The sequence below is a fragment of the Lepidochelys kempii genome, chromosome 7 (genome assembly GCF_965140265.1).
Source record: "Lepidochelys kempii isolate rLepKem1 chromosome 7, rLepKem1.hap2, whole genome shotgun sequence".
Taxonomy (NCBI): domain Eukaryota; kingdom Metazoa; phylum Chordata; order Testudines; family Cheloniidae; genus Lepidochelys; species Lepidochelys kempii.
In genome coordinates, this window is record NC_133262.1 from 43,427,159 (window position 1) to 43,447,787 (window position 20,629).

Genomic DNA, 20,629 nt, shown 5'->3' on the forward strand with positions numbered 1-20,629 from the left:
GCTGTTCAAAGCATGGGAAGCAGGTAAGAAGGCATGAAAGATAATGGAAAAAGAAGTCTTTTGCTTAATTAAAATTGGGCTAAAATAAAGTAGGACAAAAATAATAGAATAAAAATTCAGGATACCTAATCCGTTACAATGCTGGGAATATAACCTTTTGAACCTTAGCATTGTCCAAGAGTTGTAACTGATTTTGTTGAAATATCCTATTCCCTAAATGAATCCTAGAATGTTCTATAGACCAAAGAGTCCAGGCAGAAAAGAACTCCATAAGTCTTTTTTATTTTTCTTACCTGATATTCATCAGTAGTCTTGGAACTTTTTAATCAAACTCAAATCACAGTTGACACTCTTCAAGAGATCCCTGCCTGAGTACAGATAAACCATCATTTAAATCTCTTCTGTTGGTATTCACTATTGCTGCTATAGTTAAGAATGTGTCAGCATTTCCATTATAAAGCACAAATTATAGAAGTATATAGCACTACTGTTATAATAAATTACTTAGTGCAGGAAATTAGCATATAAGGTTTTGGCTTTAGAACAAATATTACTTTAAAAAAGTTAAGTTATAAGTTTGCTTTTTCTTAGTGTTTTGTTGGCATGCTCATAACTCAAAAGCAGGTTTGGTTTTCAGACTAAAAATTTGCATGACATCACTTCTCCCTCCCCACCCGTGGATTTTCCATAGCATCTCTTTGCAGGGGTAGAGCGTAATGAGGCTCCATTTAGTCATTTGAGGGTTATCTGTTGAAAACTCCATAAAGGAAATAGTAATGCTGTTGCATCATGAATGTACCATACAGTATGACATTTTTCCTAGGTTGCAGTTTGTTTATACATCACCATAGGTCTGCATGGCACCTTATAGGAGAGAAATGTCAGGTCCCTTCTTATGTCCTTCCTCTCAAGAACAGTATGATGGTTAGCATGTTTAAAACATTCTAATTAGAGAAGCTAGATTATTTGCTTTTCCAGGAGAGTACACAACTGTAATACAGCAGTAGCAACAATGCCCACTATAGTTAAGGTTGTGTAAGTAGTTCCATTTTAATCGTCTTATTTTGCTTGCTTACAACTTTCCAAAGCTTTCAGTTTAAACTTGAACTTTGCCAGACTTGGTCCCTACCCAAAGTTAGATTTTATTATTTTCTTGAGGGGGAGCTCACAACATCTGACCTGATTTGCTTAGAGTATGTGTGGGTGGGAGAAAATACATTCCTTCCATTATGAAAACACACAAAATTCATGCAAGTGCTAGTGTGGACACTGCAATAGAGGAAAGAAAGCTAAAATTTGGTGTGATTTTTACACCTCAGAAGTGTCTTTCAGCGTTATGGTGAAAATTAGTTTGGATTTAGCTGAGTTTGACCCATTGAAAATGGAACCTTGCACATGTGGGGTATAAATTGTACAATTTTTAGCAATATTTAAGCACAAGTAGACTCATTGCACATGTCTGCATGGCTAACTTAGCCGCACTGCAAAGAATTTTGTACATATGCACTATGAATGAGGCAAAGACTCATTGTAAGGAAAAGTGAAGTTCAAGCAGAGGGGCATCTTCCTGCTTTATAAATTGTGTTTCAAACCCTGGTCTGAAGGATTTGGGATTGGAGTCACTGAACTTTATAGTGAATCCCAGCTGAATTTTTCTAAGTCTGTGCACCATTATTGCACTGCTGTGACAATATTGTAAATTGTAAGTTTCATCTGTTAGATCTGTGCCAGTTGTGACGTCAGTAGACAGATTTTACGTAGCATTGCCCCGTACTGGGTGGGTCACAGTCCTGTTTCAAGACTCAGCGTTCCAAAGTTGAAGTTACTAGCATTATGGTCAAATAGAAAATTTAACGGTAATTCAGCAGAGTGTCTAAGGGGCTTCTTCTATCTGATCATTTTTTAACTAGCCAAAACTAAAGGAGAGTATGAACAGCTGGATCTGTCTTTTCTCCAAATTCTTTAATCACTCTGAAGAGGAGTGTCCACTTCTCTACTTCGGCATCTCCCCTTAAATGGCTTGTGTTCTCTGTTCTCAATCATATATGTGTTGCCAGTAATAAATGTAGGAGTTCATATGCGTCGTCATCCCTTCCTGAGATGATTGGTGAAAACACGGAAGGAAATGCCTAGAAGAAATGGAACTGGTCTTTCAGTGTATTTATATACTTCTAGAGGTTGCACAAACAAGTTACCCATGAAACACAGTTGTATGATAAAGGCTTTTGGACTTCTGTACTGGTAAAAGCTAGTGTTTTAGTAGCATATATAATTTAATCCTGTTGCTGAACTTCTTAGCTTCATTTGACACTTTATTGCTGTTTTTAGTAACAATTTTCATCTTTCACCAACTTCAAGAAAACTTTTAGCCCCGCCATTCTGTTAAAATTAACAGAGGTATATGCTGCATTCATTTATTCTTTGTTGCTTCTCATTGCTTCAGTAGGATATAATATTCAGAGAAAACAAATCAGTAACTTGCATGCCCAAAAAGCATCTTGCGTGGGCATTTGGAATACCCCTTTTTTCCATGTAAAACTGTCTTCTCATCAGATTCCTGTACAGTCAAGCTTTTATTCTTATAGTAGCAGTGAGAAACTTGATCTAGGTACCAAACAGATTCACAATACGAAGGACACACATGTTTCTACAGAGCAGCACAATTTGAGTTAGACATCTGTAGCTAAAAAGGAAATGGCTATAAGGGAACTGTGATGGGGAAAGGGAGAAGTCAAAGGGAGAGGCAGAGGAAGTATTTTTGGTCAATCCATCTGCTGCTTGTTATGTTCTAAAACACTAAGGACCTATCTACACTAGGGAAATCTTGCAAGAATTTTGCTACCACTGTTTCGGCTCCACCAGTAGTATGGACGTGGGGAGCCCCGATGTAGATGAGTCACTGATTGCCACTTGTATTTTAAACACTCTTATGACCTTATCTTGCTTGGGGCAAATCTAACGGACAAAGGGCTTAAAATGCCAGCAGCAGCTGGTGGCACATCTACACGAGAGCTCCCAACATTGCTACTGCTGGCTTAGCTGAGCCAATAGTATGAAAAGTAGGAAAGTTTTGCCCAGTTTTCCTAGTGTGGACCGGGCCTAGTGCTGGGCTGCTGCTATCATGTTGGTAACACTGGTGTTATGATCAAATCTGTTCTTTGACTTTTTAAAATTAACTTTTTAATCAAATAAAACTTCACATTTTTAAAACTTGATGGAATATTTTTCATGATAGGTTCTCTAAAAGTTTTAGCTGGAGCCAAATGAAATCAAATTATATGCTGTATGAGTAGAATAATCTGTTCTATTTTATATTAGACTAAACTATGCCAGTGTTTTAATAGTCCTCTTTAATGAACAGATAATATTTTGAAATTCTGGGTTACAAAACAGAACTGAAAATCTAAAATACTTTTACAGAGCGGGCAGCTAAAGTTGCTGAGCAGCAGGAGAGAGAGCGAGCAGCACAGCAACAGCAGCAGAATTCCTCCCCCCGGGCAGGCACTCCTGTCGGGGCTCTTATGGGGGTGGTGCCGCCACCAACACCAATGGGAATGCTCAATCAGCAGTTGACACCTGTTGCAGGTAAAAAGTAGGAGCTATGACCATTTTTTCCTCATCCACTTTATCAAACCCCTTCATAACTCTGAACACTTCTCTTGGGTCACTTTATTCCTACTGAAGAAAAAGCTCCACCTCTTCAGCCTTTCTTCATAATAAATATACTTAAACTTGAAATTATCCTGATTTCCCCCCCCACCCCACCCCCCCATTACACTTTCTAGTCATTAATATTCTTCTGGAAAAGGCTGTAAAATAGGTTCCTCCTTACTCAGTAGAGCTGCTCCCTGTTTGTATTCCGTCATCTGTGTTCACTCTGCTTATTAAAGGAAATGTTTACTCCTGGTAGTACTGCAAAGGGAAGTGAGCTGGATTTCTTCTAGTGCATGCATCATCAATGGAAGTGTTAAGTAGGTTCCATTTGAAATCTTTTATTGTTGGTGACATGTGAGACTGAAAAATCCAGCCTGACTTTCAGATTCTAGGATGAGTTTGCAGATTTGGCAGCTAAAAAGGTTATTTTGCTTGTAAACAGAAAAAGCTTGATCTGGGATAATTGAGACAATAAATATGAAATCCCACATTGCCATTTTTACCAAGTCACTTCACAGAATAGAACTGCACTTTTAGGGCTTTTTCCACAAATCTGTACTATTTGGTATTGTGATTAGCAGTCGTATTCCAGCTGAATTCAGTAGGACTATGCCGGTATTAAATGTTTCCAGGATTAGGTCATAAGGCTGGGCAAAGCCCTGGAGAATATATTAAGGGAACCTATGCTTCATTGGCAGGGGTATGTATTAGGTCTTTTCCTTCTCCAATATCTAATTCTGTCACAGATTAATTAAAAAGATCACATTAGTTTAGTCAAGTTCTAAAAATAGTGCTTTGAACATACAATTAAAGTATATTTTATCTCTCCCTTAATGCATTCGAGTTACTTCATTTGTTCTCAGTTTTGTTTTTTAGGCTGCAGCCATACTTTAAGCTGACAGCTTGTAGTTTTATTTTCTGTTATGACCTCTAAATTCCTCTCTGGTCAATAGGTTGCATGGATGTTCAATTAAATACATGTTTCGTATTTGGCTTATGATATCCAGACTGCAAAGCATTTGTTTACACTAAATTGCATGTTTCTGCTAGTATCCCAGTCCTGTTAATAAATTCAGGTGGTTCTCTGAAATTCTCTGAATCTGGTTGTTCATTTTTTATGTTTAGTTGTTATACCTTAAGCAGATTTTGCTGTCTTACATTTTGATATTCTTATCTAAATCATTTGCATATGTTATAAACAAGAGTTCCCCACTGCCACCTTTATTTTACCTGGAGAATATCTTATACAAGCAAGAAAAGCTACAAATTTCAGCCTCTCATGTCTTTATACTAACCATCAATTTTACATTTTTTCAGGGAGTCTTTTTTTTCATAGCTAGTAATCCCCTTTGTGAAACCTTTACAAATGCTTTGTGACAAATCTAAGTTCTGCACATAATATTCACTGTTTACTTTATCTCTTGTGGTGAGTTCTTCAAACACAAAGACCATCCTCTCATAATTCAGACTGATAAAAATGAATTTCCAGAGTGTGTCTTCACTATATCATGCAAAATACTTCCAAATATTTTCCTTACAACTGATAATGAAGTCATCCGCTTCCCAGTCTCCAGGAGTCTTTTATTTGAAAATGTCTAAATAAATAAATTGAGATTTCACTTATTTCTTCCTCAACCTTTCAGCCAGTGATGAGGTGATAGAAAAATTAAAGAAAAGCATATATTCAGTTCTGTTACTTTCATCTGCATGAAATAACCCTGTGGGACTAGTTACAGGGCTTCTGTAGAGCATCTGAGGCTGAGAAATTCTAGCACTTCCTAAGATACACATTTAGGAAACAAATCTCTAGTCACATGTACAATTATATATACAAGAGCTTCTGTAAATAACTGTGGCTTATATGAAAAATGGGGGAAGGTACAGTTCAGAAGATGTAAACAGCTATCCAAGGAGCAAAAAAAAAAGCAGGTTACCTATTAGATTTATTTTTACTAACCAAAACTGCAGTGGAAATTGCACATTGAGATATTAGAAGCGGTCACATAAACCATGGGTTGGGCTACTGGAACCTATCCTTAATGCAGATTTCACTACAGTATATTAAGTCAATCAGCTATTGAGTAAGTATTCCATTGAAGTCATGCAGTATATGTACAAATAAACTTCTGTAATTGAAAGGAAAGTTTTTAAAAGATTCAAGTGACTGACTTGAAGATCTTACTGCAAGCTGGTGTAGTAGAACTTTTTAGCTACTTTGGGACCACTTACTATATCGATATTTTTGTCTGTGGTTTTAATTTTTAAAAATAAAAATTTGCATTGAAATATATTGATAAATTCATAGAGACAAGTTTAAAAATATTTGAATGGACATCTATTACAATTTAAATGTTGAGCTAAATTTCTTGTTCACCTAAAGAAACTTATTATGTGAATGGGACCAAACTGTTATTTCTTGATTGTTGGCTTAACTTGAAACATGAAAAAAAGCTGACATTTCTCAGATCCGTCACAATGTTTTCTGAGCAAGCTGCTAGTTATTTTTCAGCTACAGATACCCTTTGCTCCTGAACACCCAGTAGTTCTATTAAAGAGAGAGTGGTCAATCAGAGCTATTGAGAGTTATCAGTTGGTCTTAATCCAGAAAACTCTGCATTCTTAAAGTTATTTTTTATATGGGTTGTTCATTGTCAGTGTAATGGAGACTCTGGAGGTGCTTTCTCAGCATGCCCTGTAGATTCTCCAATATTAATATTTAATCTTATCTCCTGTTCTTTAGAACCTTCTCCTATCCTCAGTTATCTTTTCATAGTATTACAAACACCTTTCCTTAGCTCTCTGACAACATACCATGCAAAATTAACAAACTGCAAGGGACTGGAAACAGCAAGTTAAAAATCTAGGGCTTAATAAACATAATACAGACCTTTCACATGGCCTTTCAGGTTTGCTTACTGACAGTACGGTACTTGGGTCTTCCTCACTCCCAAGAGATTGAGATTGTTAGCAGATGGTCCCGTATATTCTTCATTGTATCTTTTTCTTTATTATGAGGCCTATGAAGCATCAGAGGTCAAATTCTGCCTTGATTTTTATGCACCATGTAAATCAACTGACTTCAGTGGGGTTGCATGGGATGAAGGTTGATATGTCCCAGCACATCCAGAGTGATCAGATTTTTAACTTCCACTTAAACATTTGCTCAGGTTGTATAGAAGGTAATTAAAAAAAAACAAAAACATGCCACTACATTGAGTTAAAGAGTATGCATTATAAATAGTCTTGGTAGAAGAATTCTGCATGCATAGCACAGAAAAATGCTTAGAGAATTTTTTATCTTGCAATTAGGTTTGGCCACAGAGCTATCCCACAAAGTATGGATGTGCAAAAATTGATGTCTTGAGTGTTTTGCTGTTAATTCGAATATGAGTGACAGAACTTAATGCTATGTTAAAACTGTTCACATTAGAAACATTTAATTGTGGCTGAATGTATTCCTTGTGTTAACATGTATTTGAACATTGAGCATTTTTTGCCCCATGAAAAACATTACAAATACACTAAATACTAATTCATCCAAAGTATAGCATTTCATATTTATAACTTTTATTTTATTTTTTGTTCGTTCTTGCAAGATACTAATTGTAGTATTGTCCTGCTGTACTAAAGGTGCTTATTTGTGGGTAGTGCATGTCTTATTATTTAGATCATATTGCATGTTATTGATGCATGTTTGAAATTTGTTGTGTCCTTCAAGGCATGATAGGTGGCTATCCGCCAGTGCTGCCACCTTTGCAGGGCCCAGTTGATGGCATTGTTAGCATGGGCAGCATGCAGCCACTTCACCCTGGGGTGCCCCCACCCCACCAACTTCCGCCAGGTATGCCAGGCATCCCAGGCATCCCACCACCGGGTAAGAATGTCCACATTCACTCATTATTTCATCTTCATGTTCTCACAGTTTAACCAGTTGTTACAGAAGTTATCTGAAACTTGTTTGTTTGTAGCTTAACTGCTTGACTGTTGCTGAATGTTCCAGGTATGTCTAACTGTAACATATGTGCCATGCTGCTGAATATACCAGGTATATCCCAATTGTCCATTGAGCTTAATGGAATGTTAATAAATGTTGGCAGAACAACTTATATTGTGAACAAGCAACAAAAGATTTACCTGGTGAAATATGACTAGTCAAAATCATGTTATTTGGGCATTAGTTTATCAGTAGCTTCAAACCCTGAAAGCGGCTTAGTTCTTATCCTTGTATTTAAATAGAATGTACAATAATTTTTTAGTAGATTCATAGGTGGGATTTCTTGTTGCCAGTGTCTGGTGGAAATCCTTTCCATCTGTGCATTGTTGGTTTTTAAAAAATTATATTCAAAGTCAGTTTAAATTCACACAACTGACTAAATATCTCTGTGTATTAGCAGTAGGTCAGATAATCAATTACATATACATATGATAAGATTAGAAATTGTCATTGTTATTTATTCACCAAATACAAAAGTTGAAGGCAGTCCTCACCCTTACTTTGCAATCTATAAAATGTCCAGTCATAAGGCTAATTATAAAATTGTTTGCAATCTTACAAGTTAGTATACAGTAGCCTTCAGTGCTAGTGATTCAACAATTTATGTCCCAGACCTGATAAGAAGGTTTATTTGAAGTATGTGTTGGTGAAGTAAATCAATCAGTCAAAATCTTCATTGACAAAGAACAGCATTTTTCCCCATTTGTCTTTATTTTCACGTTTAAAATTTAAATTTCTGAGCAGAGCAAAAGATGAATGGTTATATTTTAGGAAAGCGGGGGATATGCCATGTATAGATAGTACTATTGTCTCATTCCTGTTCTGGGACTGCAGGTCACTACCCTCTTTTATACTCTTTACTACTGCTTCTTTCCCCTTTTGCCCCCCACAGCACACTCCAATGCTGCCATTTAAAATGTTGCACACGTTCAGTAGTTAAGCTGTTAATCTATAAACAGAAAGTGGTATTTTGTTTGCCTTTTAGTTTCCATTTGCAACTACAGTAGATGTTTACCTGAAGTCCTATTAACATGGTTATGTATCTGAATGTAAGTGGTTTTTTAAAAAAAAAAACCTCGGTCAGTATTAGGTATGCAAGCTGCATCCTAAACTGGTGTGCAAGATTCACATTAACTTCATAACATTAATGGGTTTAGTATTGTAGCTTGTTGATAGACCGCAAGATGCAGCTGCATCTCCTGCTCATCAAGTCGGTGAAATTTAAGAGCAGGATGGTAGTAGTATAAAGGTTTAGTGGATGCCACACTGTGCCAGGTTGGTGTGTACCTTTAAGAGGTCAGTTATTCATTATCACAACTGGAGAAATGAGCATTATAGGTTCAGCATTTTAGAACTGAGGGGATAGAGATTCAAGGAAGAAATAATAGACCTTGGACCGAAGGGTCCTCAGAATCTCATCTGGAACAGTGTAGAGTGAGGGAGGGGCCATTCTCAGGTGCTGGAAGAGAAGTTTCTTCCATCCCAACCCCCAAAAATCCCTGACATATCACACTATTTACATTGGAAGAATTCTTACCTGTTACTGTATTTTTGTACATTTGAAATACAGGGATGTTGTGAGTTTTTTAAAATGAGCTCAATTTATGCTTAAGAATAAATGCCAGTGAAAAATTGCAGTGGCACATCTTTTAAAATCAATGTCACCGATGTAGAACACTGCATGCAGATTACATCTGGTATGCATACATTTTCAATTTGAAAATTAATTATATTTGATTATGACACGATGAAGCATCGACACAAATATAAAGAACAGCATCAAGAGCAACTTTCATTAATCTGTTCAGGCCCAGTCATCTTCATTTAAAATGTCACGAACCAGACAGCTCTCAATTAGGTTTGTAAATTCATCTTTGAGTGTCTAAGACATGTAAAGACATCTTGTAAAGATGTGTCTAAGACATGTAAAGACATGTAAAGACATCTTGAGTGTCTTTACCTGGTCTGTTCCCTGCTGCACTTCATGTAATAGGGAAAATGTGTAAAATATTTATCCAAATAATTGGAAATGCTTTATCATATGTAATTTCCAAAGTTAAAAAATAAGTGGATAACGTTAATCTGTTTTACTCTTAAGACTATGTAAACTAATCTTATCACTTCAATGTTTATCACAAATTGCTTTTCTTATTAGAAGACTAATATAATACAGTAGCATTTTTTTAAAAAAGGAATTGCATGGTTTTGCTGCTGCTTGAACACATTTTATAATGTTGAATGTAGGGGAAATGTTGGATGACACTGGATGGAACAAATCTATCTATATATATATATATATAATTTTTTTAATTATTAAAAGAAGGATGGGATGATTACTTTCAAATAAGAGAGGTGTATAGTTTGAATGGTGAGATTTAGTCAGACAATAACTGTGCAACTGGCAAAATGGAAACCAGAAAAGAATAGAATCTCTTTTTAATTATTACCAAAAAAAAGGGTGGGGATTGGGGAAAGAGAGTTTTAAACTGAGCAGGCTGCATCTCAGTATCATGCCTTTTTTAAATCTAGAAACTTTCTATGACAGGCAGTGTTGTATCGTTATGGTGAATAAAATTAATTTCAATAGTAAAGATATGATGATCAGTTAGATAATGATGCCAGATCTTTATAAAAGACAAAATGGCATTGGTTACTGAAATGAAATAAAACTAATTTTGTTTATATTTTAAAATGTAGGTGTTATAGGCCAAAGTGTGTCTTCCATGGTAGGCACTCCGGCACCAGGAGGAAGTCCCTTTGGACAGCCGGTAAGTAATTTACATTCTTTCTGAAATGTTAAGTCATATTCCACTGTATTCTCTGAGTTAATATTGAACCAATGTCTCCACAGTGTGCTAGTAGTGAGTGCTATGATGCAGTTTGTCTTTCAAATGAGATGTAAAATCAGGGCGTTTCTCACCACTTTTGGTCATTGAAGATCCCATAGGAAGAGTATTTGTGTTTCTTGGCCAGATTCTAATTTGGTTAATTAAATTGTAACAAAGTGCCCTCTGCAATTTAAATGAGACAGTATTCTTTTTTTCCTGTCCTAATTGATGTGAGTCATTTCTGTGCACTGTGTAATTGCTGATGACCTGTATTTTACCTATTTGTTTGCGAGAAGATTTCTTGCTCTGTTTCTAAACATCAATAAACAGGCTGCACCTCTTTATTTCTTCAAAAACTCATAAAACCAATAGACACTATCTGGTTCTTCAACAATCAGGTCAGATTCTATTGATGATCAAATGATCCTTTTCATTGATTAGTATAAGCCAATTGTTCATTGGGCATCCAATTCACTAGATTAATTCTAACGTTTTAGGGGGGAAATGATTTTGGACTTCTAGAATTATATTTAATCTGTGAGCCAGTCAGAAGGTAGTAAAGTGCATATGTAACCTGATCAAAATTGTTCCAGAACTCAGTATTGTTGACCTTTTAAGGAGATAAATAATGAAAACTTACTGTCATATGGATTTTAACCAATCATGAACCAGGATTTTCTTACGTGCACTAGTGATTCTTGCATGATGATGATTGTTGTTTATATTATGGAAGTGCTCAGAGTCCCCAAACAGGATCGCGGCCCCATTGTGTGGTACAGCTACATAAGGATATAGTTCCTACTCCTAAGCTTACCATCTAGTTTAAGAAAACAAATACTAGAAATTGCCTAACTCTGACAGTCCCTGTACCTGTGCATCTCATTGAAAAAACAGGGAGCCCTGTTTTGTGGAGGTTTCACCTGAAAATCTTTTTCTATTTTATACATTGAATTGCCCAGGCCTAAATCTCAACTGGTATTCATTCTGATGCTGAATTAAGAGACTAGCCTCTTGCACGTCTTGTGGGGGACACGTGTTTATCTCAGTATTTCTTGGCATTCTTTGGAAACCATAGAAACGCCACCCTTTGATAGATATGGGGTTAAAACAGGAAAGTCATCACACTGCCTTTTACCTGGTTACGTTTTTACATGGAGATCTGTGCAGCTGAATAAAAAAAAATGCTCACTCTTCTATCATTTGTCATTTCAGATGGGAATGCTTGGGCCACCTGGCCAGCAGGCACCACCTCCATACCCTGGTCAAAGCCAAGCAAGTCAGCAGGTTATACAGCAGCCCACAACTCCAATGTTTGTCTCCCCTCCACCAAAGACACAGCGGCTTCTTCATTCTGAGGCCTACCTGAAATATATTGAGGGGCTTAGTGCTGAATCAAATAGTATTAGCAAGTGGGACCAGACCCTTTCAGGTAAGACTTCTACACTAAAGTAAGACATTGGGCGATAGAATACATTTTTTATTATTTTGAATCTATATTTATACTGGTTATCACAGTCCTATCTTGGTAATCAGTTACAAAAACAATTGTAGATTAAAAAGGATATTTGTTGATGCTTTGAGAGTGTAGCAGGAAATACTTGGCTGAACTAAACACAAAACTTATTTGTCCATGCTACTTCTCTTAAAGCTAATGGAAGTCAGGTGACTATATTTAAACTCAGCATCCTTAAATATAGCTTGAAATTACTAGGGGAAAAAAAGATCCTTGACTGTCAGTTTATACTATTTTGGCTGCTGTAATAACAAGATGACTGTGTCCCTTTAAGGATGCACTATTGACCTCAGAAATATTAATTGACCATACATTGAGGTACAGCATGAAAAAAAATTCAGCACTGCTGTTTACATTAAACTCAGCAAAAGCAGGCAATACAGTTTTTTGCTAATTCCAGGTGCCATTGTGAAATGCTGCAACATCTTGTTTTAAAAAGAGTTGAAAGAGTTTCTTACGTAATTTACATTTTAAAAAAAATCAGATGTTGCAGCAATGCTCAAGATGATGTGAATATTTTATCTGAGATAATGTGGTGTTTGTAGAGGGTGAAGTATTGATTTAAGGCCCTGATCCTGGAAATTGGATCTGCACAGGCCTGACCTCTGCAGCCATACAAATCTTTACCATTGAAGTAAATGCGAATCTCCCCACACAGATCTAGTGGTAGGATCAGAACCTAAACTTGCTACCAATGGATGCTTAATTTTTTAAAATATGTTTTATTTGATCACCTAATTATATTTTTAAGGAATTCAGAACATGTTGTATACTGATTATCAGAATTGTGGATCTAACTGAGAACTTGTTAAAAACCTAAAATTTAGCTTAATTTTTAATTAAACTAAAAGGATACTACCTGATCAGAATGTATATTTCTGCTATAGTAAATGAGCAGCATTTAAAGTATAGATCCTTCCGCATATTCACTGGACATTAGTGCAGGGGATGGCAATGTCAGTTTCTTCATTCTTCATGCAGCTTCCAAATTGCCTGTTTTGGCTTTGTAACATGAGCAATTGCTTGATAAGGACTGATTATGATTATGTAGTTGATCTATGAATCACAGATCAAATATGAGCTAAAGATTTAGTGATTAAGACAGTTGTTTTTGCCATCAAGTCTCCAAAGGCTTTTGAATGTATAACAGTTTAATAAAAGTTGTACTATTAAAAAAAAAGTTTAGTATAACAAAGTTTTGGAATAAAAGTATTAGCATACAAGTTTAATACAATATTTATTCAACTAATTCAGTCTCAGCAACAGAGAACAAGTGTGTCCCTCTCTGTTTATCCAACTTTGTTATTTTACATTTTAAAATAGGTAAAGATGGCTTGTACAGAAACAGAGGGTATTTTAATAAAACTATGGATCATTTAATAATAAAATACATGCATGCAACCATAACAAAAATTAAGGATATAAGATGAGCATACCAAAACTCAGTAAACTAATTCCTTTATTTTAGAAGTGTAATAAAGAATAAATTTAAATGTTCTGTATATCCTTGAGGGACTGGAGATGCGGGGGTGGGGGGAAAGGGAAGACATACAGTAGAATTGTATTCCATGTTGTTCCAATATGATGGGAAATCTTGGAGGGGAGGCAGGCAAACCAGTTTAAAAATAGGCTGTTCCTTAATTTTTCAGCACGAAGACGTGATGTCCATCTATCCAAAGAACAAGAGAGCCGTCTTCCTTCACACTGGTTGAAAAGTAAAGGGGCCCATACCACAATGGCAGATGCACTGTGGCGTCTTCGAGACTTGATGCTACGAGACACCCTCAATATCCGTCAAGCATACAACATAGAAAATGTTTAATCACATACATTGCTTTTTCCTTTGATACCAACATATAAAGAGTTTTGTGGAACAATAGCTGTTTTAGTTACTGGCTGGGGAGAGATAACCAACAATAATTTTTATTGCATTTTGCTGTACATTGCAAGACCATTTTTATAAGGACACTTTTAATAAGCATCTTTCACTTTTTGTTATATTACGTTGACTTTATCCAATACAAAAACTTTTTGCATATGTTCCCTTTGTTTAAAAGGCAATTTCATATTTGATTATAAGTGTAGTCAAGGTTTCATCTTTCTTGTACTTATTACTGAGAATCGAATGCCATCAGTTTTTTGTATAAAAAAGAGAAAAAAGCAAAACAAATAAGCGTTTACAGATTAGTTTGAAAAATACAATGGAATGTGAAATTAGTCATAGTTTACCTCATAGAAGAATGTGTGTACATGTGCTTGTGTGTGTTAACCACTTCCAGCAGAAATACCAGTTGGATGTGAACTGAAAGGCTTTATGTAAATAAAGGAAAAGGGTGCGTCAACACTAGCAACAATTGGATCTGTGATTAACCACTAGCGCAGCTCCACTGGTTGTAGCAACAGTAGAAATGCTAGTGTAGAAAGGACACAGATGTGCTTACTGCTGTGTTGTCCAACTGTGTCCAGTTAGTTGATGGTGTTGACAATGGCCATTGAGATCCCAGATCAGTAACAGAATACACGTACAAACTGAATCACAAATAAATGCATTTGAAAGGTGAAATGCTTTATCTGCCAAGACCTGCATTCAGGGTTCTGTGACATCACTTACACGTACAGCAGGGTAGGGAGCTGCATTCCTTGCATGGGTTTAGGTTCATTAATATTTGCAAGAGAAATGCAAAACTTTGACTTAATTTAAATCTTGGAAGGTAAATAAAAGAGGGGGAAAGACTGCAGCTGATTCATTTTAAAATGATTTTAAAATCTACATATGTTCTGTTAATGATTTGGTATTATAAGAGATTTTTGTATTTTTTTTTTTAAGTGTTTCAGTTCACTATAATGAAAGTATTGTAGTATGGCTGGAGGGAAATTGAACATATAATTCTAGCTTTAAAATAAAATACTACAGCATGTGTAAAATCAACACAGTGTATACCAGGGTTTATAGATGGGAGAGAATAGGTTGCTTGCATTGCACCTTTTTTCTTCTTAATCACTAGGTACGTATGGTGTGTTCTATCCACATTTCAGGGCTGTGACTTCCTTCTGTTCAGAACTTGCCAGACAGTTAAAAACAAATTAACAAACAAGCTTTTTGACTGCAAAGTTGTTTATCAGAGCCAAATTCTTTTATGATACATAATTATTTTTTAATGATTTTGATATTCAGCAAACAAAAAAATTTGGGAAAGCAAAATTACTTAAAAATCTTCTACTAGGGTGATCACTGAAACATGTATCCAAAAGAATCAATCTGCTGATATTTTCTCATCTAACAGAGTGAAATATTCATCATGTGGAAATGTATTTTAAAAAGCACTGAAATAGAAAAGTCTTCCTTGAACACAATGTGCAAATTTTCACTTTAAAATAGTCAACATTTTGGTGCCTAGTTCAGTGACATGCTTTGTAGTGATGAGGAAAATGTGATGTGCAAGTATAAATTGTGATTGATCTTACACTATTTGTTAGTTTTTTCAGTAATTACAGGAAATATTATTTCATATTTTCTGGTAGTCACTTAAAGATCCAGGTCTTCAGACATGATACTAATATGAAGGAAAGGGAAACAGTATGGAGAGGGAAGTGATTTGTAAATTTGAACCCTACAAGTAATACAAGTATTGCACATATACCCTTTGTTTAGTTTACTGCCATTTGTAAACAACCAACTCTAAATTTAAATTTAATGTAAAACATTTTGCAAATATATTAAACCTCCAACATGTATAGTATCATTTTAATGTACATTTAAATGACCATAAGCTTTGCAGATTTTAGCAACAAAAACAGGACATTGAGCTGAATCAGATAGGCAGCAAGTCCTAATTTTTGAGTATTTAGAACCATCATGAACTGTATCACTACAATCAGAGTCTCTTATAGCTAGACATTTAACAAAATTACACCAAAGAGCCTGGAATTAATTTTACTTAAGTTATTTTTTATTTATTTTTAATTTTTCTTTTGGGCACTGGATGGGATTCCCTTTGGAATCTGTACATCTCAGATCTTTAATTTGTCAGAAAGGTCAGTGTTGAACAACCTGCAGCATTGCCTCTTTCCCACCGTAGGGAGCCTTCACCGCTCCTCCTGGCCCAGGAGCAAGAGATTGGAACTGTAAACCAAATCCTGGGTCTCCTGCATGGCAGTGCAGAGCACTACCATGAGGCCACTGGGCTGGCCCTAATCAATTATATTAAACTTTTTATTTATTTCAAAATCATGTCTCTGTATATTGCGGGCATTTCAATGGAGAGTGCAGTAAAATTTAGGATTTATGGTTTGATGGCTACAATCTAGAATTATTTTCTAACTCTGAATGGTTAAAAAGACATGCCTCTCTTTGGGAGTATTTGAACCCATAATTTGTATTTCACCGTGATTTACTGTATTGGCATAAATGAAATTTTTAAAATTAAAAAAAAAAAAGGATGCATGGGAAATGGTTGGCTTCTGTGAGAGTGAAAAATAGATTAATTTAGAATCTGTATTTTAGTAAACTACTTGGAGGCCGTTAATTGTTCATCTTCTCTTCCCCAGTCCTCCCCCCAATCCCTCCCTTTCCTTCAAGAGAAAACTTACTGTTTGTGTAAAAATTTGAAAGTTGGTGTTGGTGACTTTTCAGTATATGTTTTCGGACCTGGTTAATCCATGTTTGGTTTTTCCTTACATCTGTGTACCCAAAATGTTAGTGATAACCAGGCTTATAACATGTATGTACCATCAATTTGTTTGAGGCTTTTTAATTTGAATAAAAATAGTTTGCAAAGTGATTTGGATTAACCAGGTTTGATTGTCCCATTAAGACTTTTGTTAAAATTTTATTTCAAGCAGCTCTGACTGTTGCAAATCCAGATTTTATCAAGACTTTGGGAAAGAAGGTGTGTGTGTGTGTGTGTGTGTGAGAGAGAGAGAGAGAGAGAGAGAGAGTGAGTGTGGTTTTTTTTTTGTTTTGTTTTAAGAATCAGTAGACAACAGCATTCAGATTGTCCTCTACACAGTAGGAAATCCCTGGGTTGTACTGCCAAGGACAGTGATGCTGAACAATACGGATCCAATATTGAGCCATGTGGAATATGATCTTTTGATCAGCAAGAACTGAAGAGCAGTCACCAAAAGAAGCAAACCAGTGGTGATTGGCATGGTAAGATATAAACCAACCCAGGCTGTCATAGCACAAACTGGTAGTAAAAAAGAAAAATAATTAAAAAATCCCATGAGTCCAATGTTTGTGTGTGCATTCATACTGAGAATAAACAGCAGGCCTCTAATTAGATCCTAGAAGTAGGCCCAAATCAGGACTGCCTCATATATTTGGGAATTAAGCTAAATTAGAATACTAAGGGTGAAAAATGCAGTCTGTCTGTAAACCTGATATTCAAAGACCTTTACCTAACATTTGAAATTACAATTAAAAATGAGGATGGAAATGTTTTACTAGTTTTATTTTTAAAAAATTACAGGGGCTCCTATCTAAGAATCTAAGTTTTTGGCATAAATTGGAAACACAAATCATGTCAAATAGCCAGCAGGACACACAATGTGATGTTTTTAAATAACTGAATTAACAAAAGTTAATGGTTCTCAAGAGAGGAAACATTTCTTCTCAAAAAATGTAATGTCTGTCAACTTTTTAAATGGCCCTTCACAGCCATCGGCCTGTACAATCCATTTGAGCAGAAAATTTCCCAAACTTCATACTGTTCCTGCTTGAAAACTCAGTTCTTATATTCCTACTACTTACTCTATCTGCCATAAAGTCTAATTTAGATCTTAATGAGACAATGGACCAAACTTACTGCTGACATTAGTGGGCCCAGCTGAACTGTAGAGCTGTAGCTGCTTCAACCAATGTTGAATTTGATTCACTGTCTCAATATTAAAGCAGATCTGGTAGCATTACCTAAAGTTAAGGTTGCCCAGCACTTTTGTAAGACCCTGTTTTCAATTACTTTGTCAGACCTTTTGCTTATTATGCATATAAGGATCATTCTGTGGATGCAATCACACATTGGGCTCCTTCAAGGCTTTTTCCTCAAGGTACTGGACCGTTCCCCGGCATGCATGAAAGATCAAGTGAGGGTTTAGGCACAGGTAATCAACTCTTTAAAATGGTGGTGAGCCCAGGTCAATGTCCGCTAGGTCATGCCCATGAGCCTTCTAGATCCTTTGATTCTCAGGCTGGCAAGCATACTTGGGGTACCAAACAGCTCAAGGCATCTGGAACCCAGAGGAAAGGACCTACAGCATAAACTGTCTAGAACTAAGACCAATCAAGCTGGTGCGATGAAGGTTCCAGTCCAGCCTAGAAGGAAACTATGTCCTGATTCAGGTCCTACAACATGACCACAGTTGCTTATGTGAACAACCTAGGGAGGAACAAGAAACCCAGGGCTACAAGCCAAAACGATGTTAATCATACAGTGGACAGAACCTTCTTTTCTTTAGGGCAGTCCACATAAAGGGAGACACGAATTAGAAGGCTTAGCAGGGGCAAGGTGAACAATTCTGAGTTGTGCCTGAATCAGGAAGTCTTCAAGTTAATCGTCTGATTGTTCAGCTTGCCCTCAAATGGCCTATTCACGAACCACATGAATGCAAAGAGACCAAAGTACTTCAGTAGGGAGGTGCACCCCTGATTCATGGGGACAAATGCCCTATTGCACGGATGGCCACCTGGCCTCCTCCATGTATTTCCACCCTTCCCATTATTAGGGAAGGTGGTCCAGAAAATAAAATGAGAGCAAGTGAGAGCAATATTGGTAATCCCACGCAGGCCAAAAAAGCCCTGTTTTTTGGACCTGATAGATCTGAAATTAGGACTACCGCTACAGCTCCCAAAGAGACAGGAAATCCTCTCACAAGGGTCTCTCCTTCAGTCATACCCAAGCCAGCTGCACCCAATAGCCTCGTTATCGAAAGGGAAGCACTAAGGTTTGTCCTCCAAAGTCATCAGGACAGGTCTTCTAGAAGAGTGGTGACCTTACAAGCATGGCCCTCTATCTGGACCAAATTCTGAGGCTGGTGCAGAGTCACGAAGCTAATACTAGGAATCCAGGAACTCTGGCTATTTTGGATTTTTCTCTACGAAAGCTTTGATAAAGGTTTCCTCCAAACTAGCATCATTGCATGTCAGTTGTCTGCCCTTAGTAGTGTGGTGTTTGCAAGATCCATGGGTTCTCTGGTAGAGAACCCCCAGGAAGCCAGATTCCTTAGGACAGTCTGATTAGCCAATTGGTAATCAGGCCTCATTCCCAGATGGGTCCTGCCACTTGTACTAAAAGCCATGACAAACCACCCCTTCAAACCACTGGTGTAAGTGTCAGCATTTTATTTGTCCATCAAGACTTGCTTTCTGATAGAATATCATGTCCGCCAGGCAAGTGTTGGAGCTGGCAGCACTTTCTGGGCAGGAGACTTACTGTGTGTTTCATGAAGACAAGGTGGTGCTCAGAACTCTGGAATTATTTATCCCAAAGGTGAACTCTTCCTTCCATGCTTCCAAAGAAGTGATTTTCTCTTCATTTTGTCCAAGGCCACAGCACCCCCTGAGGAGAGGCGAGACAGACGTTAGAAGGCTTTTGAAAATTTATCTCAAATGTACAGGGTTTGTGAGGAGTTTGGGTGCCGTGTTTGTATCCTTCCATCCGAAATGCCAAAAACTTAGAGCTTCCAAGTTCTCCATTGCTAGGTGGATTAAATCAGTAGCTCTCAACCTTTCCAGACTGCTGTACCCCTTTCAGGAGTCTTATTTGTCTTGTGTATCCCTAAGTTTCACCTTACTTAAAAACTACTTGCTTACAAAATCAGACATAAAAATACAAAAGTATCATGGCGCGCTGTTACTGAAAAATTGCTTGCTTTCTCATTTTTACCATATAGTTATAAATCAAGTGGAGTATAAATATTTCAGCGTATAGTATGTAGAGCAGTATAACCCTGTCATTGTCTGTATGAAATTGTAGTTTGTACTGACTGTGCTAGTGCTTTTTATGTAGCCCGTTGTAAAAATAATTACAAATAATTAGAGTTGATGTACCACCTGGAAGACCTCTGCGTACCCCCAGGGGTACACATACCCCTGTTTGAGAACCCCTGGGTTAGATTATGTATTGTGGAAGGATACAAGGCATTGGAAATTTCAGTCCCCGAAGTGATCAGGACACTCTCCCGCAATCCTTGGTGACATCGTGTGCAAAATAGCTCATGCATTTACAGCAGAAATTTGTAAGGTGGCCACATGGTCAACTACTACCATTGTTAGCAAGCATTACAAGGTGGACTTCCAGTTCTGCGCTCTGGTGACCTGAGCAGGAAGGTGCTGGAGGTGATGGCTTAGAAATTATTTTTGCCTTTGAGCAAATGTTATGAGCAGGGAGGGGATACTGTTTTCCTTTTTTTCTGACCTTCTCTATGCCCTTCCTACATCTGTTCACTGCTCGACAAGTCCCAGAGAATTGTGGGAAATTCTGGGTTACAGTATAGAAAATTTCTTATTGATGATTTCCTTTCTGCTAGCAGTCTCTCCCACAATTCTACCCACTTGGCCTTGAGCCAAAAGGTCAGCTGCTGAGTGGGATCTTTAACATGGGCCTTTTTTTTTTCTGTTGTGGTTCACTGAACATAGTTGGT

General features: G+C 36.9%; 1 protein-coding gene across 11 annotated transcripts in view; it reads left to right on the forward strand.

Annotated features, from left to right (window-relative positions):
• Positions 1 to 16,770, forward strand: part of PBRM1 (polybromo 1) — an 87,274-nt gene extending 70,504 nt beyond the window's left edge. For 8 of the 11 annotated variants that reach the window (XM_073352408.1, XM_073352414.1, XM_073352411.1 and 5 more), the window contains 5 exons: positions 3,421 to 3,585; positions 7,373 to 7,528; positions 10,346 to 10,416; positions 11,689 to 11,905; positions 13,639 to 16,770. In XM_073352408.1, coding sequence (XP_073208509.1) covers positions 3,421 to 3,585; positions 7,373 to 7,528; positions 10,346 to 10,416; positions 11,689 to 11,905; positions 13,639 to 13,811 — 782 coding nt within the window. In that variant the 3' untranslated portion in view covers positions 13,812 to 16,770. The remainder of the gene's footprint in view (positions 1 to 3,420; positions 3,586 to 7,372; positions 7,529 to 10,345; positions 10,417 to 11,688; positions 11,906 to 13,638) is intronic. The other 3 variants (XM_073352416.1, XM_073352417.1, XM_073352418.1) reach the window with 3 other exon arrangements.
• The last annotated feature ends 3,859 nt before the right edge of the window (positions 16,771 to 20,629 follow it).